Source organism: Peromyscus eremicus, chromosome 19 (assembly GCF_949786415.1).
Source record: "Peromyscus eremicus chromosome 19, PerEre_H2_v1, whole genome shotgun sequence".
Taxonomy (NCBI): domain Eukaryota; kingdom Metazoa; phylum Chordata; class Mammalia; order Rodentia; family Cricetidae; genus Peromyscus; species Peromyscus eremicus.
Genome location: NC_081435.1, coordinates 64866493 through 64890839, shown reverse-complemented (window position 1 = coordinate 64890839; position 24347 = coordinate 64866493). Strand labels below are relative to the sequence as shown.

Sequence of the window (24347 nt, the reverse complement as noted above, 5' to 3'; positions counted from 1 at the left end):
GGCGGCCTCAGGACCACTCTGTGGGAGGTGAGCGTACAGCAAAGGCACGAGAAGGCCTGGAGTGGACAGCTTGGGGGAAGCTAGTTTTGACTCCAGAGACTAGAGGGGAGTTGGGGGAAGCAGCAAGCATGGAGGTGGGGAAGTCCGGTAACGAACCTAAACTCTGATATCCAGCAGGAGTGGCAGGTGCAAAGCCAGAGTAAAGAGATGTGATGCCCGCAGAGAGCAAAGCAGTGGGCAAAGGAGTGGGGAGGCCATGGAAACCATTACAGCAAAGGACGAAGTCTCCCTAAGCACCTTGGAATTACAAAGTAAGGTTCTCACTTGGCTTGTATCTTGCTGACATTTATAAGTGAATATAGCTGCATTTAGAGTCAGGGTTGTAAGACTGATAGAAAATCCGTAGGAAGTGGACTCGGTGAGATGTTTTTCCTTCCCTTCCTCTTTTTCTTCCCTCCCTCCCTTTCTCCTCTCTACTCCCCCCTCTCCATTTCAGGGATAGAATACAGAGCCTTGTGCATGCTAAACAACTATGCTACACTTGAGCTACTAACCCAGCCCAATCCCTTTTCTTCTTAATTTTTATGCCTGAACTAAGTAGAATTCATACTCTGATATTGCAAAAATGAAGACTCGTTAACCGACCCCCTCTCAGGGAGAAAGCAGGAGGAACTAAGCTCCAGGCCTAAGAACAGCCTAGGAACACAGGACCTCTAATGGATGGTCCCCCAAAATGGTGCAATCCACGGCTAAATTGCCTTCCTGCTGGGGTAGGCAGGGTCTACTCGCCTCGAGAGGCAGCGGACCAGGGAGCACTGTCCCAGGAAGGGCTACCCTCTGCCACCCTGGTGCCAGGCAGTAGCTACCTTTGTTGTCATGCCAGACCCTCAGCTTGCAGAGGTGGCCCAGGCTCAGCATGTCAGAGAAGTTGAAGGTGTCTGTGTTGTTCCGCTCAAACTTGTTCCAGTTGGCCGACTGCTTCAGGGCCAGGGTCCCGCTGTCCCCGTTCTCCCCAAAGATGATGATGAACACATTGGCATCCGTGCCTGCTCCTGGGAAATACACAGGCGAGGCTCTGGGAACCGGCATCTCTTCACAAAGCCCTCTGCTCTGGCCTTATTCCCAGACTCCTGGAGCACAGAGTCTAGAGTCCATGAAATTAGGGGTAAGGACCAGAAAGGTCAGAAGTGGTCTGGACTTCTTAGGTGTTACAGAGAACTATGTAGCTGGCCTGGTCTAGCTACCTTGAGAGACACACATTATAGATTTTTTTTTTTAGGTTAGAGTCCATAACTCCTAGGGCACTGTGTGCCTTTAAATTTCTAAGAAACTGAGGCACTCCCTCAGGCAGTGAAGCTTTCAGGATGCCCTGTGATTCTCTGTGTCCCCTAAAAGTCAATGAAGCACATGGAAGCTTGACAGGACAACTGGTCTTAGACATTAATCATGTGTACCTTGTGTAGCTTGCAAACATCATCGTATCCTGGCAACTTCCATTGTATTGATAGTGGCCACTGCAATTATATTCTGTTTCTGATAAGAGTATAATGCTGGGAATAAACTTGTCTCAGCCTCAGTCTTGCTGAGACCCCTCCATCCCGGTCTGGTTGAGAGTCATTTCTCATTGGCCATATCAGGTAGCCCTGGCCCAGTAAGGAAGTGCTGGTGCTTACAAGGTGTCCAATTCTATCCCTCACCTTCTCTTTGCATGTTGCAATTATTGTTGGTCTAATTGCAATCAGAGTAACATGAATGCTTAGCAAAAAACTGCACCTGTTTCCAGGGAAGTGCTTCAAACAGGCACTGGCCACTGTTAAGAAGCCAGAGGTCCTAGAAGAGGCATCTGTGAAGCTGCTGTGCCACACATCCGTTGCTAACCACGAACTTCATTATTTTCCTGAGAGCACACCATGAAGGAATGAAAAGAGGACCTTCAAAGCATGTGGACACTGGGAATTTCAAGAAATAAAGAGGAAGGTCCACTATGGGGAGAAAGGGAGAAGGAACATGCTAGAAACAAACTCTGCCAGATTTACTGACCCATCTCTTTGGCAAACTGCTCTGTTGAAAGTGTAAGCTACCATGATCAAGGAGTCATCTATGGTGGATGTGAATGAGTCTACCAAATTCTTCTTAATGGTCCTTGGAGAGAGGCCTTGGCTAGAGGAGAGAAGTTAGGAGGCACTGTTTCCTGACTCGATGAGAGGCATTCCCTCTCTTTGTTTAGAAGCCCTTCCTCTGGGCATTCTACCAGCTCAATGGTTCTGTTGGTCTTTCTGGATTTGACTTTGACATCTGTCTGGAATGCTCCTGTGACTCTTGCCCAGATTTATACGTGTAAGGCTCCCTACTCTGGTTCCCCAGGAGTGCCTGGGCTGGCATCTGCTTTGGCCTCACCTAATGATGTGTTAACTCCCCCAGATTGTCAGGTATGTGGGAGCCCTGGAGGTCACAGCTCTATCCCCAGGCCCCAGGCCAGAGTCAAACACAGATGACTGTGAAGTATGGATTGCCAAGGTGCAGAGCATTGGGTGAGAGGCATCCAGCAGTATCAGGAAGCTGCAGGGCTCTGAGCCAAGCAGAGGCTGTGTCCCTGAAATCATCCTCTCCATTTCTGTGAGGGGACAGGGAAGAAACCAATTTGGCCACTGTGAGGAAATACTTTGTCTCCACAGAAAAGGACACACTGTGGAGATGATTTGGCCTCAGAAGGTTATGTGAAGAAAAATGCCCTGATCAGAAGCCAGTCTCAAGTCATGATTCAAGAGTGGAGGACAAAGGGACAGGAGGCAAGAGGTCACAACCTACCCAAGATGTCACTAGTCTTCACAGAGACTGTGTAGGAGGTCCACTCCATCATCTCCTCTCCGTCAATGACTGCACACATTTCACACACCAGTGTCTTCTTGCCCTTCTTTTGGGATAACCAGTCTCCATAGTAGAACATGGTCAGGTCTCCTGTGTCCATGTTCTTCAGCAGGATCTGGAGAGGGGCCGTGCAGAAATACACTCTCTTACCCAAGCACCATTCCACGAACCCCCATCCCAAGCCTCCTGATTCAGACTCTTGGGTGTGGGAAGGGCTCTGCTTATGTGTTTTGCTGAAAGTCCCACGTAATCTGGAAATTGGAAATGTATCTGAAAAGGTTTCCACAGCAATGCCTAGAATGTGTATAGAAAATGTCTGCTGCATCAAGCCATTGGCAGCCTGGGAGCAGGACACTGACGTTTGCCAGGGTGGTGTGGATGCAACATTGTTGGCTCAGGGAAAGTCTGCAATGGCTACACAGTGGACGGGGAGCTTGAGGAGAACCAGGATAGTTGGCCTTTAGTGGATGAAGGACAAGCTTACAGAATGATTTTATTATAAACTAAACCATGTTCCTCCAATCCCGAGTGTGTATATTGAAGTCCCAATCATCAGTCTCAAGGTATGACTTTATTTAAACTAGGGTTATAATCAGTTAGGATGAGGTTCCAAGGTGGGCTCTAAGCAAAACAGGACGGGGGAATTTACACGTGGAGATGTGTACACGGCGAGAGTGCTGTCTGGCAGCTGGGAGAGCTTGAGGACAGCCAAGGTCAGACCCTATGTGGAGTCTTGGGAGAGCACATGGCCTGTCCGCACCTTGATTCCTGCTCTTCTTCCCCACTGAATTCTGGAGCTTTGTTACATAGCTACAGGAAGCTGTCTCACACTGTACAAGATGGTCACCTGACACCAGCGCCAGCCCATCTGACACAGGGGCATGCCTGTGGGGCTGTCCTCTGTATCATTGGTTCTCATGAAAACATAGCAAGCCGAGCTATGCGCTGGGAGCCCTCTGCTCCACAACAATGAGTGTCCCCAGTGTCAGGGTCCTACACAGCCAGGGGGGTTAAGCAAATGGTGATGAGGAAACACAGCCACCTTCTTTTCTTGGGAGAAGCTGATCCTGTGGCTGTGTGTGGTGTGTGGTGTGCTCTGTATGCTGTGTGATGAAGGCAGGAGAGATTGAGACAAAACAGAGACTTCACGAGTCTGTTTTTTAAGTTTCTCATCATCCCCGTCCAGGAAGCCCTCAGCCTGCCCGGGAGCCCAGGGATGGGCCACAGCCTGGCTGCCTGGTGGGCTCAGGCTCCTCCAGAGAGAGAAGGCAGGGAGGAAGAAAGCTCCCTAAGAGTGTACAGGGACACAGAAAGCCCACCACCCACCCAGCTCTCAGTGCCTCAAGCCTGCTTCTCTCCTAATCCCTGCACATCTCTTGTCCTAGAGTGCTAATCCACCCTGAACCTTCCCTATCCCAGGCTCCGCCCACTGTGCTGTGTTCTCTGGAAGTAATTCAGCTCTTACTAGACATAAATTAAGTTTCATTCCCCAATTAATTCACACCAAAGTCCATGGTCAGGATAGCAGCATTACAAGGTCACTTATAACCCAATAGCATGGAGAAGAGGTGGGCAGGGATGGAGGGAGGGCATCACATTACCCTCTCCAGGAACCACTCTGGCCGGCTACCCATCCCATCAATGCGGATGCGCATCTTGGTAAAGGGAGCGATATCCAGGATCTCCATGATGAAGGTGTCATTTTGTTCCCGCTCAAACCTGGGGGTGGAGCAAAGAAGGGAAGTTGGTAAGCTGGCCCTGGCCATAGCCCAGACACCTTATCACTCCCAGCAGTTCCCCAACTGCCCATCTTTTGCACTCCAGGTAGGATCCTAGAAGACTGGGTTAAGCAGTCTTGGCTGATAGACAGGGCCCTGAACCAAGAGCTATCAGATTTGGGGTCTGTTCTCATCGGCTAGTTTCTTACCTTCCTTTCTGGGACTGGAATCCCTCACTTGTAATCTGGGGAGGATGGCATTCACCCCATGATCTCACAAAGCTATCCCGGAGAGCAAATGGATGTGAAGCCAACTTTAAGGGTAAAACGAAGTTCACGCTGGAAAAGCTTCAGGTGACAGTGTATGAGTGACAAGCCCTCTTGAAGGGTACGGCAGGTGGTACACTGCCCAACACTAGAAGACGGACTAGTCTCATTTCTCTGTGTGAAACTGTGCAGCTGAGCACGGTGGCTCTGGATTGGTCCATATTCCCGCCAGGTGTAAAGTGGCAGCCAATTGAAGTTAGCATTGCTTCGGTGGCCGCTGCTCTCCTGTCCCACGCTGCACCATCTCACAGATGTCCTCTTTAGACTTTGCTGCCCTTGCCACAGGGCCTGACTGCTTGCTCAGCTGCGGACTGATTCAACGATACTGTTCAAAGGCCCCTGGGGTGGTACAGGTGCTCCCAAAGAGGCAGCTCCAGAGGTCAACTGTTCTGCTTCTTGGGTGCAAGACCACACCCTGTGCAGTTAGACCTGAGTACTACGAAGTGAGAGCAAGGCCTTCCTTGTCCTGGGACAGCATTAGTTCCAGGTCACCTCTCCTTTGAGTACTTCAAGCACCCCCCACAGTTCCTCTGTCCACGTATGTGCATACGCACGGGTCTGCTGGCCTCCATCTTGGCCACACAGCTTTTCTTGGGGTAAGTGTTTCCTTATCCAGCCCCATGTTGTGCATGTGTCACATGCCCAGTGCTCTTTCTGTCCTCATCTACCACCAAGATACCCCCAACAGGGCCTCTCAGGCATGGTGCAATGCCTCCTGGGAGCAGATGCAGCAAAGCAAAGCATGGTTCAGAGAGGAGCTTTATGCCAGATTAAATAGGAAACGCAGCTCCCCTCTCAGTATAACCTTCCAAGAAAGAAAGTCCTTCCACCTAACCAGGTCTCGGAGCGTTTATAGCGCGGTCACTCTTCTGACAGAACTGCAAGCCACAGCTCTGGAATTTGCTCCTGGGGATGTTGCCCCTCCTTCCCACCCTCCCTCCCATTAGCAATTAGATTTTGGGCACCTGCAGATTGGGTGGAACGTAAGAACAAGTGAATCAGCTAGAGAAAATCCCAGAAATTGGAGTTGGGTGGGGCTTAGTGTTGGAATAGAGAGGAGAGACTAGTAGAGACCAAACACGCCAGAGGGCCATAGCCAGACCATGCCTAGAAATCAAGGCCAACCCACAGCCTTTTTGGCACCTGGCTCGTAATGGCCACTTGTTCAGCGGCTACCAACTTCCTGATTTGGTTCCAGTTTCCCAGCTTAGGACCAAAGAGAGAAACACAAGCTCTCTCTGTAATTCAGTCGCATGAGATGCCCAGTTCTTCTCAGCGTGCCTCACCGTGCTTCAGTGATGCTTCACCACACATCTTCCCACCTTACCCTATCTGACTGTTACCTGACCTCAGTGACAGCAAGCTTTAAGTAAGTAACCTCTGTTCCCATTGGAGCTTCATTTATTCCTGAGCTTTCTGAGTTCAAGTCCTGGTGACCTTGGACTATTTGCTTCATCTCTCTGTGTCTCAGGACTTCATTATAAATGGGAGACCCTACAGTGCAGAGCAAAGGGGTTACCCTGAGTTAAAATAGGTGCAGGGCTCTTTCAGCAGGGCCTGGCATGGAGTGGGCACTCAACATCAGCCATTCCCAAGGCTGTCACCATGGGAACTGCATGACAAGAAGGTGGAAGTTCTAAGAGAGGGCAGGAAGGATCCTTACCAGACCCCAGGGATGGGCTGCTCTGTCTATGGGGAGAAACATCTGCCCGGTCCTCATCACTTCAGTAGCCAGTCCCCATCGTCACCTTCATCACGACCATCATCACCCTCCCGGACCATTTGTTAATGTTTTAATAGCTGATCACTTTTATTTTGCAATCATCTTAGATGCAGAAAAGTCACAGAAGTAGAATTCCATGCATCCCTCATGCTGCTTCTCCCACCGAGGGTTTCTCACATGGACAGCACATGGAACAGAACCCGGAAATGAATAAGACGCAGCAACGTCAACCTTAAGGTGAACATTTTTGAGAGACCAGATGGGCGAACAAAAGAAAGAACTGGATGGGAAAGATGGTTTAGAGGCTAAGAATACTGGCTGCTGTTCCAGAAGTCCAGGGTTCTATTCCCAGCACCCACATGGGAGTCCACAACTACCTGTAGCTCCAGTCCCAGCATATCCAATAAACTCTTCTGGTCTCCATGGGCCCTAGGCACCCAAGTGGTGGTACATAACATAACACGCAGGTTAAACACTCATGCACATAAAACAAAACAATTTTTTTTTTTAAGGAAGAAAATTGCTATGGCTTTGGTAGTCAAGGAAGACTTCCTGGAGGAGGGATATTTACCTGGCTCTTGAAAGAAAAAAAAAATGATGGAAAAGAGCAATCAGTGTAAAGCAGCTAGGAGGCCTCATGGTGTACAGTAGGTGGGACAGAGCCAGTCTGGCCGAGGACCGAGTTAGGTGGAGGTTGGATGTGAGCAGAGCGAGGGGTCAAGCCCCGTCTGGGTACCTGGCCTTCTTTTTGTCCAGCTGCACCTCCTCTGTGCTCCCGTTGATGCCATAGAGGGTCATAAAGATATTGGAGTCAGTGCCTCCACCGACCACGTCACCAGTCCAGACTGTCATCTCATAAAGCACCTGCCATGAGAGGGACATGTTCCTGACCCCCAGCCCCGCCCACCAAAGCACCCATCCTAGCTCAGTGTCCCGGGGAGAAAAGACACTCCTTCAAGCCCTGCAGCTTTGAGAAGAATCTAGCGCAGTTGACCAGACATGACTGAGGAAGCAGAGCCAGGCCAGCCTCTCCTGGTCCCCCCACACTCATCCAGCCAGGGGGGCTCTGGCAGAGACATGGCAGGCAATGGATTTCACTAGTTCTCTGTGAGCCCATCCATGTGTGCACATGCTAGGGCAGGACAGTGGTCTTGGGAGCATTCAGAGCTCCATCCAAATCCAGGTCTGCCCTCCACTAGCTTTTTACCTGGGACAGATGTCCCAGCCCTATCCTTGCTCCCACTATAGAGCGATGTGGGGACACTCCTTGTAGAGTCATGAGATACATAGGTGGCTCAAATACCATTGGTGCTGGCACAGGACGTACCACGTGTGTGGTATGGCTTTACAAGTATGTGCTATGGATGGTGCCGTGTGTATGATACAGCCATACATGTATACAGTATGGCACCAGCTGTGTGGTACGGTGCCATGGGAATGATATGGCACTATGTGTATGACAAGGCCATGCATGTGTGGGTACTACAGTGGTTGTAAGCATCCCTGACTTCCTACCACAGCCAGCTTGCCCCTGATGTCTGTGAGCAAGGAATGCCACGGTGAGGAGAGTGGCTTGGAGAGGTCTGCCTCAAGCCATGTATGAAGTGGGCATTACCTGTTCATCCAGTTCCCCACTTTAGATTGGGATTTTTCTTCCCAATCTGTAAGATTCCCTTTATCTGCAGGCCCTGGGGGGAGGGCAGAGCTCGCCCTTCCTGGGTGTCTGAGTGGAAGCACTTTGGAGGCTCTTCCTGAGAGGCAGCCTTGGGTGAAGGTATCACCTGTGTGCTGGATCTTGGGGTCCTGGTTTTTACTCATCCCTTCATGACAGGTACCCACAGATCCACAAGTAGCTCTGAGAGTCTGGGGGAGGTGGAGAGCCGGGAACCCACCACCTTCTGTCTTCCCCGAGCAACTGCCTAGTCCCCTTGCTCTTCCGGGGGCTTGGACTGTGAACTGTGCTGTGTGGCTGTGGTTACATCCTGGCCACTGTTCCAGAGAGGTATGTTTGTTTGTTTGTTTGTTTTGGCAGTACCTGGACTCTTCTCCAGGGCACGACAATGTCAGGAGTAGCGTGGGAGAGCTTGGCTCACAGTAGAGCACAGGGCATCACTGTGGAACACGGACAGGTAGGCCTAGGGGAATGACGGGGGGCAGGCAGAAACCTGACCCCTTCTTGCTCTTATCCACACAGGCACGAAACATAGAAAGGTCAAAGTGGGGGTGTTGGAGGCTTGGAAGAGACCAGCTTCTGAGGTCACACCCTGCTAGCCCCTGGGTTCTGTGTTCCTCATTCTCTCCGTTCACAGACACATGTCTCTTTGTGTCATTGGAGTGCTTCCAAAGGAGAGACGGAAGCAGGGTTCCTATCACGATGGCTGGTGTCCTGGAGAGAGGCCAGTTCAAAGGGCCCTGCAGTTTGTATAAGTGGCTAGCCTGTGTTCTTTGCTCTGTGAATGGCAGGGTGTGGATCTTCGTTTTCCTAGACTGAGCTGGGGCTGCACAGGGATGGCGTGAGTCAGGGGGCGTGCCTCAAAGACACACAGAGGCTTGGAAGTGGGTCAGGGCAGAAGGCCCGGATAAGCAGCAGGTTCACCCACACTATCCATCGGCCACAAAGGAAGATGTCTGCGTTGTAGAAAGTGCCCACCACGTCCCTGCAGGGGATGGGCCAGCACATGCACAATTTCCTGTGGAGGATCTTGGGGTATAGAGTACAGCCCTTCTTGGGGCGTGGGGTGCAGACTATATCCCCTCTTGCTGCTCCCATCACGGAACAGCAGAACAGGCAGGCCTTCTTGGCCTTGACCTTGATAGGTGGCCTGACTGAATAGAGCTGGGCTGCTATTGGCTCCACAGCTCATTTGCAAGAAAGAGAAGCACAGGGTCAGGTGACCGGGAGGCCTCTGGATCACCAACTAGATGTGTGACTGTGGGCTACCTGCCTCCTGCCTCCCTCCTAACACTGACCACCAGCTCATGTGACCCATTAGACAGAAAGTAAAACTCCTGTCATCTTGGATTTTCCAGCTACAATGGGTCATGTGACCAGTGCTGCTATACTGTGAGATCCAGAGGGCCCCAGTCTCTGAGGTCCTTTGCTCCTGATACTATGCTGTGGGCATGGAGAGTAATGACAATGTACATCTTGGGCAGAGCTGATGCCGTCCAAAGCTCTTCAGGGACTGTTAGTGATCTCATTAGTTTTGGCCAAAACTGAGCACAGAACAGGCAATGGAGGGAAATCTTATTTGCATGTGGCATAGGGGAAGACCAAGGCCCAGAGACAACCAGGAGAGTTCCCTGATGTCACACAGCAGCAGACCAAAAGAGAGCAGTCTCCCGGCTTGAGATAAGTGAGTCCAACCGTCTTCCCAGGCTCTAGCTTCTGCCAGTATCTCAGTGACGACTCTCCTATACCCCTCACTTTCGTCTTTCTTGTGTCCCCCACTTGCAGGGCGCACACATACCTTCACCCCAATGTTCACCACCATGGCGTCCAGGAGGTCAAAGACACGGGAGGTGACGCCATCACCTCGGTCCTTTGCAAGCCAACAGTTGCAGCGTAGTGTGTATTTGGTACCCTGGGTGGGCACCGCCAAGCACAGCTCCTCTACCAGCCAGCAGCTCTCGGGGGAGGCTCCATCATGGCCCAGCTGTGAGGTACACATCCCTGTGAGGATCTGGGCAGAGCTGAGAGAAAAGTAGTCTTCCCTGCTCAGTGACCGCTGCCTGTCTTGTGCTCTCACCCTCAATGTTTCCTCCTGATATGCTGGACACTCACTGGCCAGAGGATCTTCCTCAGAGGAGAGTTGGTTGAACACGTCTTTGGGCTAATCAAAACAGGACCCTGGGTGGGCCTAACCTCATGAGGTAAGCTCTTTAAGAGAGAATATGGATGCTAGGGCTGGAAGAAGTCAGAGATGTTTGAAGTGAGAGAGATCGCGTCTCCTACTGACCTAGATCAAGAACACTGACTGGTTTTGGTGAGTGCCTCAAGGCAGGGACTGACAGGAACCAAAGGCCTCAGTACTACAAGAGCAAGAAAATGGATCTGGACAACAGCTAGTTGGCTTGGAGGGGGACAGAGGCTCAGGAAAATATCACAGACCTGGTCACACTCTGCTCTCAACTTGGGAGCCCTTGAAAAGTCTCAGCTAGGAATGATGAGCCCCTTGACCTGCTGACGTCCCACGCAACCTAAGTCAGAAGCTCATTTTAGTAAAAGAGGGACCTGTAGGGCCCTGGCCCCCGTTTTGGGTAACTGTTGCCTTGCTTGCTGACTTTGACCTTGATATCCTCCCTATGCTAATTCCCTGCTGGGTTCCACCCTCCTGAATGCTTAAGGGAAGTTTCTTGTCTGTGTATCCTACATAATGGGCATTAACAGTTTAGATGCAAGATCGTAAAACATTGGTAGCGAACTTCTGCCCTCCGGGGTTCTCCCATTGTGCTGTAAGCCTGTATTTAAGACCTCCTCCCTCCTTCAATAAATGGCATTTGGCATAAATAAATAAATAAATAAATAAATAAATAAATAAATAAATAAATAAATAAATAGAAAAAGAAAAAGAAAAGTCTCAGCTAGACTCCTGATCCAGGATAGTACATGTACCTGAGTTATTTTCAGTCACCAACTTGGTGGTAATTTGTTACACAGCAATGAGAAAATTAGGACACAGGGTATCTCTACTGAGTGAGCAGAAAATGGGGAACTGAGGTCACCCCCCACACACACACACACTGATGGTGGATGCTGGAGAGCTGTCTCTAACTCAGAGGGGCTCCTGGTCTTTGCTCTGTTCTGTCTGCTCTCAGATCCCCACGCCCCGCCTGCTGACCAGTTTTTTTTTTCACTTCCCAGGGGCAGTCACCATCACCGGGATCCAGGACCAGCACCTCTATTTTCTTGATGATGCCCACATCCAAGCCACCAACGTAGAACTCTTCCACAGAGCCACAGCTGAAGCCTCGCTTCCCCTGAGGATAGTCCAGCCAGATGCGGTTGCTGCGCTCATCATCTTCCCCAATGAGCAAGACGAAGGCTCGGCTGTCTGTGGCTGCATCCTTGTGCTTCCCAGTGGTCACTGACACATAGTAGGGAATCACTGCAAGAGACGGAGTGAACGTCACAACGGGCCTCGTGGGCAAAGGTGCTGTCCTGTGCGCTTGGGGACTTGAAATGACCTTGGGAGGGCTGTCTCCTTCTTTCTTTGCTCAGAGACCAAGTTCAACAAAGCCTTCCAGATAGGCTGCAAGTTCATGGTGGTGTGTGTCTACTCTACAGGCATGAGGCAGTCAGTAACGCCCAATGGGAAGAGCCAAGAGAGTGCTCTTGTATCCCTTGGAGTGTCAAGCTTCTGAAGGCCTGATTGGCCTGTTATCTTACTTGAATCTTTCCCTACCAGGCAAGGAAGTATAAAGGCAACTTCCTACCAGGTCTGGGGGTTACATGCCCCAAACACTAACACTAACTGTTGAGAAGGCAGGTCTCACAGAAAGTGGAAATTGGGGAATACTAACCCAAGTGTCTTATACCTGAAACACAGCTGAGGGAAGTCCTAGAGGCATCCATTTCCAAACCAAACCAGTTAGGGTGGTCAGCAGACAAAATCATTTAGGTCATGTAGCCTAGATTCTAAACATCAGTCAAAACCCATTTTCCTTCCACTAGGGGTGGTTCTATAGGCAAGCCGGTGATTGCTGCATGGCATTCCGGGGTAATTGTTTTAAGGTTGGCTCTCCTGGAAGGAATGCCCTTCTATCCATTCTGCCGAGGTTGTGGATGTGATGGGTGGCACATCAGCTCTCATCTTGGAAGGTGACCTTGGGTGGCCTTCAATGTAGGAGCCTTTTATGAGGTTTCAGGGTGAGCAGGTTGTAGGAACCTCGCTCCCTGGGCATCCCAGAGCTGTTGTGTTAGCTTTAGATAGCTTGCCTTTGAATTTTTATGTACTAGAAAAATTCTGAAGCTGTTTAGGTCACTGTCTCCAGGTCCCTGTCATTTGCAGTCAGGAACCAACAAGCTAAGAACCTGCCTTCTGGCCTGTTGTACCAGCTAACAGGAGACATGGCCGTGCTGCAGTAGACTTAGGTTGTGTATCTCTCTGAGCGCTGTCCAGACCAGCCTCTCCTGGCTGGAGTCACTAGTGTGGGACTCTTTACCAGCATATGCCTTGTTTAGCTCCCCTGGCCTCTCCACAGGTGATCCCAGGACAGCCACTTTGTGGAGTAAGAAGGTGGCATGTAGATAGAATGTCAATCTCTGCTGGCCCCATATACCTACACCATGCTTTCCTAGAGGGAGACATCATGCTCATGACACTCTTAAATCTAAGAAGGCAGGGTTTTTAAATGTTCAAGAAGTAAGCATAGCATGGCCTTATCTCAAAAATATGATTGGTGAAATGAATTTCTCTAGGAGTTAGGATACTGCTTTATGGAGGAAGTAGGCACAAAGAATCCATCCAAAACTGGGTTTATTGTCAGAATGGATTTTAAGTCCCCAAATAACAGCTTGGGACCTCCTTCCTGAACACCCATACATACTACATCACACTTTGGGTGGCAGATTTCCACAGATGGTCCTGCTATCTGTTGGGTTATCCCAACTTACCTGGCCAGAAATCATGTTCTAAGAGTCTGGGTGAAGGCAGAGTTCAGGACAATACTCCTCTGGTGGATGAAGGAAACCATCACCAAAACTCTATCCATTGCTTCATTTGGAGGGAGCTCCTCTCTGCCTGCTCACCTCACAGAGCTGCTGTACATGTGAACACTGCCAAGTGCAAAGCTCAAGACCCACTTCACCAGTAACAGTGGGGCTGTAGCCAGAGTCTGTCTGAGAACAGTTTAAAGTCTGTGCCTGTTCGTCTTCCAAAGAGCTCCCTGCTCTGCTTACCAGGGCCATCCTGAACATAGTCAGCCATGGGTCCTGTCACTGTGGCAATGTCCACATCTGCCATCTTGGAACTCAGGGCAATCTCCCAGAAGTCAGCGGGGCTGCTGCAGTTGCTACTGCGGTCCCCAGTGTACTCCTGCAAGGAAAAGCACAGCCTGGGCTCACTGCAGTGCAGGCACCTTCCGCTCCAAGGATCTTCCCTGGGCATAAAAGGGACAAGAGGCTGTGGTTGCAGGGAGGTCTCAGTAGCCCTCCTGGTACCTACCTTCTCATAAAAGAGTCTCTCCAGCCGCCCATCCTCCTTCTTCAGGGATAGCCAGCGCCCGCACAGGAATAGAAACTCGTCCTCATTGGTGTCATTCCAGATCTCCACCTTCTCCACATACCAGTCTGCACACCATTTGGTGTTGTCATGGCGGAGCTTGATCTTGTAGATGACACCCAGGTCAGCGGCCTCAATGATGAAGGTGTCAGCCTGGAGAGTCCAAGTATGGGGACTTAGCAGGGACACATCACTTTAAGCCCCACCAACCACATCCTCCTAATTACTGGGTTGGGGATCCACTTTAGAACCAAATTAAAGTCCAAGTTCAAGGTTCCCTTCCTCACTGCCCCCATTATACAGTCCACTCCTGCATGTCCCTTCTTGGGGAAAACTGCCTTTGCCCAGACTTTTCTTGGGATGAGCCTGTGGGTATTTGAAAGAAAGTGTTTCACAAACCGTGTGAAATGCTTGAAGGCTATGACCAATGCAGATGAGGGATATTGGCCCATTTCTGTTAACCAGAAACTACAAGCATTGAGTTCACCGGAGGCAAATTGAGCACACCCTCCACTTGTTTGCCTCTGTGTGAAAGGAAGATCTTAAACATGTGCACAAGAGTGTTTGCAGCAGGACAGCTCTACTAGAGGGAAATAGAGGCCATCTGGGGCCTCACCCCTTTGGGAACAGCAGAGTAACTGTGGGACAACATTCTCCATGGAGTGGATCTGTGTGTGGTTACAAAGAAGAACCAGCCCCATCTCTGTTTGAATACGCAGTGTAGAAAGAGTTCCACTGCATCCCACTGAAATGCCAAAGGCAAGATGGGAGGCATTCAAAGTACTGTGCCTTGTAGGCAAAAGTGAAACCACACCACTGCACTAAAACATGGAGCTTCTATGGCACATGGGCGTGAATACAGAGAAAACATGTGGGAAGGCATAGAGGAGACAGTGTGGCTACTCTTCAAAATATGCTCAGTGGCCTGCTGGGGACATGGCAGGCAGGCTGTGCAGGGCGGGTCTTGAAAGTTGCAGATAACCATGGCAGATTTGGTGATATCCATGATCTGTGTGTCCCTGGGGGATCATAGGTAGTGAGTGCTCTGCTAGCATTGGATGGCTGATGGTGGGCTGGTAGCACGTGCTAGGGAGACCAGGTTGGGGTCAATGTAGACGCTGATGAGGAAGAGGCTGGTGGTGATGGAGCATGATGCTCACGGGGAGACTCTCTCAGATCAGGCACCTGGTTGAATTGGGGCAGGGAAAGGATGCTGATAAGAAGATGGCATAAAAAATGACTCCTGGTTCCCAGAGCGAGTGGCTAGAGAAACAGAAGCTTTCGAATCTTCGGCAGTGAATTGAGGATTGCACAAGGAACTGGGCCAGGTGCACCTTCAGCTCTTCTTGAGGGGCAACAAAACCAGAAGAACTGGGCACGGTGGCCCGTGTCTGTAATTCCAGCACTTGGGAAGTGAAGGCAGGAAGACTGTCATGAGTTCCAGGTCAGCTCGGGTAACATAGGGAGCTCTGAGTCAACCTGGGCTATAGAGTGAGACCCTGTTTCAAAAGACCCCAGCAAAACAAACCAGCAAAAACTCCAAACAACAAAACCAGAAGAAGTGAAGAGAATGTGATGGGGCAGACTCCTTATAGTGGAGAGAGAGAGAGAGAGAGAGAGAGAGAGAGAGAGAGAGAGAGAGAGAGAGAGAGAACTGAATTCGAACATAGAGAATAGATGCCATTATTTTCACCCACTTATTCTGTGTATAAGTATTTGTTGAGCACCTATTCTTGGCCAGGTTCTGGCATGAACAAAAGTCTGTCCATCAGCCACATGAGACACACTGCTGTTATGCTGATGCATTTACCAGACGTCAACAGCAGGCATCCATGGCAGGTGGGCACAGGGGAGCTCTCCCAAGCCTTAACAAGGCACAGCATGGTGAGCCAACTGGACACAGTTGGGTATTTCATGGTTTAATTCAGCAGGCTTTCACAGTCACTCAAAACTATTTTATGAGATGAAGAGATGTTAAGTAACTTGCCCAAGATTACATAACCAATTAGTATTAGAACTAGTATCCAAGTCCAGATGATCTGAACCCATTGTCTGGGTACTTGATCAAATGTGTCCCTGGTAGAGAGCCAAGGACACCATAGGAATCCACTTTGATCTCTTTGGCTTTCTATTTTTCCAAAATGGAAAGAGCAAGATAGATAGGCAGGTCCTCTCCTAAGTACAGTTGTGTCTCTTGTGGTGTGTGTGTGTGTGTGTGTGTGTGTGTGTGTGTGTGTGTGTGTGTCTTGTAAATTATCTTCCCTGGTATGATGTACATTTCCTCTTTCTCAGTACAGAGGTCTAATTGGGAATCACATTTATTACTCACAATTCAGAAGCAAGAAATTGAAGTTAAAGGCTGGTGGCTTTTATCTAGATGACTACTAAGAACGTTGGGACATACCTTCTGAGGACCCAGCAACCAGGCTGGGGCTTCTTCGAAGAGCCTGGCACATGGGGCCACCAAGGCACTACAGATCTACTTACAGGACACCTGCTACTTGTCCCAGGGCTAATTCCCCCCTCACTAGTAGCAGGTGCTTCAGTACAAAAGGGCCTGTCTGGCTGAGAGTCAGGCTCTTGGGGCATGCATGGCTGCCTGCACATGCATGGCTGTGGGCAAGACTGCAGCCAGACCAGTTCCATGTCTGCTCTCCTCTGAGATCCCCTGGCCTGTTTTGGGTAGACTTAGGCACATGGAGATAAAGGAAGGGAACTGGGGATCAAGTTAAGGGTGTGGCAGGGCATGCAGCAGGGAGAGGAGCTGCAGTGGGAGAAGGAAGCTGAGCTCCATGGAGGAAAGATTTGAATGGACTTGTCCTCCTTGTAAATCACAGCACATCAGAGCCAGAAGCGCCGCAGATACTGACTGGCCACGTGACTTCCCAGCCTTTTTATAGTCACGGAACCTTAGTAGAGAGCATGCTTGGCTCTCAGTACACAGGCTTGGTCAAGGTGAGTCTACCTGGGTGACAGTGAGGAGCCCTTTTGCTCCCCAGTATTATTTATATTGTTCCTGAGGGCCTCCACTCTGAACAACATGCTTTAGCCAACTTATATTTGATTCTCCATCCTAAGGTCAGCAGAGGTGACTCAGACAAGGAGCTGAAGGCAGAACCAGGCTTTCAGGTCCCTAATCAGGCCAGGCCCTGCCACCCTGCAGCCTCTACCTCCACACGCATGATGCCCACAGTGAGCTGGCTTTCTGAAGAGGCCATTCCCACACAGAGGGCAATCTAGAGCTCAGGTCTACCTTCCACTCCACCCCATCCCATATATAGGACCCAGAGAGGTGCACTGGCTGGGAAAAGGGGACAATCTGTGCTTACAGAGGAAAAGCAATGTCAAAAGCCCAAAGGAGGATGCATGGCACCCCACAGAGTTCCAAGACCCCCTCAGGACCAGAAGATCTGGCATTCAGATGACTACACCCAGAGAGGAGACAGGCGGCATGAACCCAGTGCGTCTCTCCTACCGTTCCTCTCTCGAACTTGTTGGTGCGGTTCTCTGATTTGCCAAGGTACCGCTCCCCGGTGTCCCCGAGGTCTCCGTAGATGGTGATGTAGACCTTGGCATCTGTCCCTGCCCCAGGAACGTTCCCTGTGAAGATCTGTACCGAGTACAACACAACTGCCCATCAAGTTGGACAGGCAGACAGACAGAGGGAAGAGAAGGGCGACAGCACATTAGCTCTAGGGAGCAGAGTTTGTCGGTACACAAAGGTCTGGTCCAGGCCCTGAAGCAGCCGCATCTTCCTCTCGCTACTTGGCTAGGCATGGTCAGTGGCACACTGCATGGGGCCATCACTCAGGAGTCACTCATCAGATCTGGACTCAGGAGGCTCTCAGAGTAGCAAAAGATGGAGTTTTGGGAGTGTCCCCCAATCCATCCACCCACAGTGTCCACTCCAAGGAGACTGCCTTAAGTATGTCATCACTATGGCACTGAGTCTTTATGCTGAGATACTGACAAGGCAAACCTTCCCATCTAATTAGTGTTGACACAACTGAAGTGTGGTGTGTGTGTGAGTAGTAGTAGTAGTAGTAGTAGTAGTAGTAGTAGTAGTAGTAGTTTTCAATCATCATCCTTCCTTCCTTATTTTGATTTATTCTTCAGCCCACTGGTACCCTTCACCTTGTCCTAGTACCCCAGGCAAACTCTTTCTCCCAAAGCCAGTAATTGACGCTTTATCCTTTGACCCCATGGTACCTGGGAAAGGGTTCAGTATCGGGGTGACTAGTATACAAAGATCTTGAGGAGAATGGGAATGAGTGTAGTGTCTTGGTTTTGTTCTGCTGCTGTGGCTCAGCAAGGACAGCTATTAGATGGCTATTATAATTAGACAGCTGTGTCCCCAGCCTCCAGACCTGTGGACAAGCAAGTCCTCCACATGCTTCTACCCTTGGAAGGCTTCCTTCCCCTCTCTGTAGCCCTTTGCCCAGAATTTGTAATTTCAGGCCAAGGATCACAGGACTTGGCTGGACTGTCCTGAAGAGAACAGGATGGGGAGGAAGCTTTTTGAGTAGTGGCTGGAGCCTGGGAGGATGAAGGGTTCCTGAAGCACTGGTGTTAGTCACCCAGAGAACTGATCCCTGAGTATTGACACAGACCCAGAGTGCATTGGCACTGGATGGTAGGAGAACCAGGGCAGAGTGATACCTACACTGGACTGAGAGCCATTCCTGTGGACCCCGGCGACTTACAAGACCTTAGAAAATGGTTCTCTTTCCTACAGTGACTGAGATGGGCTTTCTTTCCAATCCCTGCAAGTGGGCCCACAGCCACCTCTAACTCAATGTAGCAAAGCAATGTGCTGTGGGCAGCTTGCACCCACAGTTACAGACATGCTCACACCTACACATGGTTCCTGGTGTGCCCTTCTTTTCCACTGGATTCCATAGCATGATGCTTCCTTCTGGTTTTCTTGGGCTTCTTCCACACAGTCATGGCCACTAAATTCTTTAGTTCCACCTTCCTCCCTCTTCTCTCATTTCTCACAGCCTGCCTTTGTTTTCCTTGACTTCACGAGTCTTTATCTTTAACCCAGGGCCCTGTGCTTCAAACTTCTAGCTCCTGTCACCCAGCTGCTACCTCCACTAAGACTAGACCCCAGCATCACACATTCACACATCTGAGTGGGACTTGATCCCTCCTGTACCATCCCCTTCTCCAAAGCCACCCTCACCTTCCCCCTCTTCATAGTCACTCATTCTCCAAAGGCCCTTGGTGCTTCATGAGACTTGATGGTCAGAGGCATGTCTGCTGATACAGACAAGGGTCCAGGACCAGTCCCCTTTGCTCCAGCTCCATCCTGCTCAGCTTGGTGCAGAACCAGCAAGCATGCCATGGGCCTCAATAACTGATGATGAAATTGTCTCTGTGCTGCTTAAATGAGAAGACAGCATTCCCCAAGTCTGTCGGGCCAACACCAACGTGAGGCAACATTAGGAATCTTGTCACAGCTTAGACACAACAGTTGATGACGGTCCTCTCCCCACATCCCCCTTCACTTCTGGCTACATTCAAGCCTGCTCCACATTTGAAACTGTTATGGGTGGGTGGACCTGTTAGAACGTCTTTTCTAGGAGCCCTTGTCCCAGACTGGGATGCTGCGTCCTTGGGGCTGTGACTGGATGGCCTTCTAACACCCCCACTCCACCTCCCGCTGCTTCCTCTGGTCCTTCGGGAACTAAGAAAACCAATTCAGCCTCTGATGCTGAGCAATACGGGGATGCGGGATCCAGCTATTTCTGGATCCTCCTCCCTCCCATCCCACCCGGGCCACACAGCTTGTCAGGGAAGAGGTGTTTCCTTAGAAACCTCAGAGTGGGTTCTGTGGAGTATGGTTTATAGAGAACATCTCAAGAGCGTTGCTGGGAACGGCAGCCCAGGGCGTCCATCTGGGGTCCAAGTGAAAAAGAGACACATCTCCTTGACTGAATAGCAAAGAAAATTCAGAGACAGGGATGTGGATGGAGAGAGACTCACTCGTGGGCAAGATGGCTCGGATGAAAGGAAAGCAGGGGCTGCTGCCACTGTTTCCACAAAAAGGACATGTGTTTGCCTCTTGTCTCTTAACTCTCACCAGCAGGAAGATCTGGGCCCCGCCTCCACCGGTTTCATAAGAAAATCTTAGATTTTACTGGAATCCTGGGTTTTACTCCAGTTTTTCCAAAAACTATGACACCATAAACTTGGGTTGGTTTTCCAAGTTCTTGGAGCTTCTGTGGTCTGTGTAGACTGCCCAGTGGAAGAGGACTGTGGGTATCCTTTGTGTATCATCAATGGTAGAAACTTTTACAGGTGACATTATCGAATGGTTAAAGTTTACTCAGGGCTGATGAGCAGCTGGTGAGTGACATGGGGGTGACATGGACAGTGCTATCCATGTAGTAAAGGAAGGACACATGTGTGTCCATGCACTTGTGTGTGCCACAGTGCAAGAAGAAGAGAAGGCTGAGGAGAGGACCCTGAATGCCAGTAGGCACAAGAAAGGACTTAGCACTAAGCAGACTATTTAGGGAGGGAGGAAGATAACCAGAATATGGTGATGTCACTGAGACCAAAGGGAGGAAGAAGCACAAGAAGTGGGTGGTCAGGATGATTCAAATCCTGCTTAGAAATAGCATCCACGGATGACAGTGACTAGTTCACGCAGAAAACAAAACCCTGTGAACTTACACAAACCCAGGAGCTGGACCTAACCCCCTTAAACATGCCTTGCCAGGAGATTTCTACCTTGTTTTTATGTCTTTAAAAAAAAATCTTCTTTTACAATACAGGGTTTCAAAACAGAGCCTTCACACCTTAGGCAAATACTCTCTCCCTGAGCTACACTCCATCCCTAGGCTGTCCTGCAAGAGTTGAAAGGACCACACCATAGCAACTAGTGGCCAAATAAACTGAGCGTGCAGAAAGCCAGGAGCAGGGCAATCCAGGCAGCTGGGATGTGACATGCTGCTTCCACATCCCATGTAGGGAAGGGGTTGTGAAGTTTGCAGTGGAACAGGCAAGACTCTGGGGACTGACCTTGCTGTCTACCAGCTGTGTGAACCTGGCAAGTTACATAACCTCTGTGAGCCTCAGCTGTCCAGTGATAACATAGCCCATCCTCGTGTGTGAGGATGCTCAACCGGCAGAGGCTGATGCTCTGCGAGGAGGGATGCAGTCCTGGAGCTGCCTGTGTGACAAAGGCCACCCTTCCCATACACACTTACTGTCCAGAGGCTCCTCCACTTCCTTGTAGACTTGTCTTAAGGACCCATCTTTCATGTACTTCTCAGTGAAGATGTCATAAGGGACCAGTTCTCGGATAGTCTTCTTGTCATCCTCAGAGGTGGCAAGCCATCGATCACATGGGAAAGTCAAGGTCTCTGTGCCCTGGGGGGAGGAGGAAAGAGGAAGATTAGTCTGTAAGATGGGAGCCACCAGCTCCAGGGATTCACCAGCACGTTCATGCTCATCAGAACCAAAGACAAAGAAGATGTTGCCTCAAATATGAAAAGACAGGGAACCGGCCTGTCCTGGTTTCAGGAGACCTAGCCTTAGAGACTCGTACAACCACAGCAGGAGGCATTAGCTTCTGCAAGATCTACTTCCTGGATCACTTAAAAATAAATATCTGTACCCTGTCTCTGACACTTGGGGTCAGTGGGTAAAGAGAGGGCTCTGTGTTTTTAAATTAATCTTGTCACTGTCTTTTAACTGTGGAAGTTTGCATGTTTTCTAGTGTTTTCCAAGTTGCTCAGGTTTGATTTTCCTCTGGAGTTGACCCTGAGTAGAAGCAAAGACATGCTGGTCACTCACTGGTCCTGTGGCTTTGGGACTTGGGCAGAAACATAGTCCAGACTAGATTGCCTAAACTCTTTTCCTTGACCACTGGAAGAATTTGCCCTGGACCTGAGCTAGTTAACATGCCCTGGAGGCCGAGGCAACCATCAAGTCAATCTGCTGTGAACTCACTCTGGAAAAAGATAGATGAAGTAGTGGGACAGTTACATCTCAAACTCACATCTTTATCGGGGAGGAGCCTGCGGATGTCCACGTGGGAACAGTGCCACCCAGGGTTTATGCCTGTGTTATCATGACCAATCCGGATTTTTTCAATGATTTCACCGACATCTTCTAACTTCATAAAGAAAAAAAAGGCACTATATGTTAGCAGAAGGGCTTCAGTCACATGGTGCCTCCTTGGGGCATGCATCTTCAGGTCCCTATGAACTTCTGGGGGTTATTTGCTCTCCTCATGTCTCTACTGACCAGCCAGGCCAATGCTAATGCTTCCTTCCTCAGTCTTGACTTAATTGACATGATTTGGGCACTCAGGTCTTTTAGATTGTCCGACTCTTTCCCACCCTCCATGACTTGATGCTATAGTAACACATTCTCTGAGAACTGAGTTGGGTCTCAGAAGAGATCTAGTACAGACCATGTCCAAATCCTCCAACTCTTAAGAGCCTCTCCCTTTCAGTAATTCTTTCTCTCTACTCCTACAAATTCTACTCACTCAAACTTATAGAAAACGGTGTCTTAGTCAGCCAAGGTCAGGGTCATGGGTGGGACAGCCCAGTGACGTCATAACTAGGTCAAAGACCACAGCATGTTTCTTTCTGTCACCTGTTCTCTAGCTCTAAGTGCCTGGCCGAGCAACAGGCTACTCCATAGATTGACAAGGATGCCACAGCTACCACGACCTTGCTGTCCTTCCGAGATGTTCCACTACCTGCCACCTGCTCTGAACCAGAGAACAGAATCCATGGCTACAAGTGGTCCTTAGAGGCCTTGCAAGCCCAGAGGACTCAGAGTCACCGAACAAAGGCCAGAGCTTCCAAGTGATGTCAGGGCTGTAGAGATTTTTTAACAGATCTTGTCATCACCTGCCAGAGAAGTACAGATGCCCAAGTGAAGGCTGTGGTCCCCAGCATCTCAACTGACAAACTCACTGCCTGAAGTGGCCAGGGAATGAAGTATCCCTGGCCCTTCTTCTACCCAGGGCTTCTTTTTTCTTCCCTGTCCTGATGGCTTTGAGGTCTGTGACTTCTGTGACCCTCCTGTAACCTTAGTCCTACGACAAGCACTGAGTTGTTTTCATCAGGGGACCGTCTTGGCTGTGGCACCACAGACAGTAAAGAGGTCTTCAGAGGACTGCTGGTCAGGAGTGGTGGGCCTCCCAAATGGGCTCAGAAGACCTGGCCATCAGAAAAGGCCTTGGCATTCTTCCTTGGGAAGGGGGAAGCCCTAAGGAAGCTCTGGAGCTGTTGTGACCCTAGGTTCACTGCATGATGCCACCTCAGTAAGTCGAGACCTTTCTTGCTCTGGGTGCTTCCATGTGAGATGGGATTGTTGCGCTGCCACCCTCTTGGAACTGTTGTGAGGACCCAATGACTTGGTCCACACTGAGTGCTTAGAACAGAGCTGACGTTTCCAAAGAGCTGGGGAGTTTCTGTTGGTGTTCTTCTCCCATCCAACCCCTCAGGGTGGGCTACAGAGAGAGGGAGCAGTTTGCTACTGGCTAACGCAGAGTCAGGACCGGAAGGAGGTGAGTTGTGGACTGAGTCTCCATCATAAAAGAGTAGAGAGGTGGAAGACACAGGCAGGAAAGACAAGCTAGGAGACAAAGTCTTTTCCATTGTTTCTAAGCTCTCATGTTCCCCTAAGACCCAGACAGTTGAGAAAGAAAAAACCAACAGCAAATTAATTGGCCAATTACAGCTGCCTACTAATGGGACCTCACTGATGAAAGTCCGCAAAAGTCCGGCTGAGGTGTGAGCTGGGCACTGATGATGTCACACTCTATGATACAACCACTACATCATCTTTTGTGGAGAGATGTTAGTCTTGTATAGACGAGTGAACCAGCCCTGAATTTTCCATGACAGACCTCCCACCAAAGCTGACTCTGCCTAGAGAGGGTGGGGAGGAAGCTTTATCTCTGGGGCAGCGGCTGGCTGAGGATAATAAGAGTAAGCTAGACACTTTGTTTCCCACCAGAAAATATAGACACGTCACCACTGGTCCCCATCACCTATCGAGTTGAGGCTTCCAGGGTTCCTGGCTTCTCTTCCAGGCTGATGTCATCGCGACTCTCTTCCTAAGTCCCTTCATGCTCCGCTGTGACTTCAAGCTCCAGGTTTGCCTGTTTCTACCCATGGACCATTGGGCATTCGCCTCCCAGGGATGCCTCTCCTCCTTGTCCTGAGAAGGCCTACTGCCACGTCTGGCTCTAATCCATCTCTTCAGGACCTTTTCCTTCTCGGAACACCAATAACAAGCTCCATCCACTTGGGAGTCTACCGCAGCGTATCAGAACAGGCATGTCAGAGCCAGATCCCCGAGGTAAGATTTTGGTTTCCCTCATGCTAGCTGTGTAGTTTGGAGAAATGCCATCAACTTTGGTGTGCCTCAGTTTCCCTCTTCTTTATCAAGACCAGGATAGTACAGGATTGTTGTAAGGGTCCAGTGAGTGAACATAGATAAATCCCGTATGTTA

At 50.0% G+C, this 24347-nt stretch overlaps 1 protein-coding gene across 1 annotated transcript in view; it reads right to left on the bottom strand.

Moving 5' to 3' along the window:
- Positions 1–24347, bottom strand: part of Loxhd1 (lipoxygenase homology PLAT domains 1) — a 161523-nt gene that overhangs the window by 29911 nt on the left and 107265 nt on the right. The window contains exons 27-37 of the mRNA XM_059246129.1: positions 21870–21986; positions 21076–21238; positions 17334–17488; positions 13802–14011; positions 13537–13672; positions 11535–11743; positions 10106–10291; positions 7372–7499; positions 4470–4587; positions 2809–2983; positions 867–1052 (exon numbers count right to left, since the gene is read on the bottom strand). Of these exons, the coding sequence (XP_059102112.1) occupies positions 867–1052; positions 2809–2983; positions 4470–4587; positions 7372–7499; positions 10106–10291; positions 11535–11743; positions 13537–13672; positions 13802–14011; positions 17334–17488; positions 21076–21238; positions 21870–21986 (1783 nt within the window). The remainder of the gene's footprint in view (positions 1–866; positions 1053–2808; positions 2984–4469; positions 4588–7371; positions 7500–10105; positions 10292–11534; positions 11744–13536; positions 13673–13801; positions 14012–17333; positions 17489–21075; positions 21239–21869; positions 21987–24347) is intronic.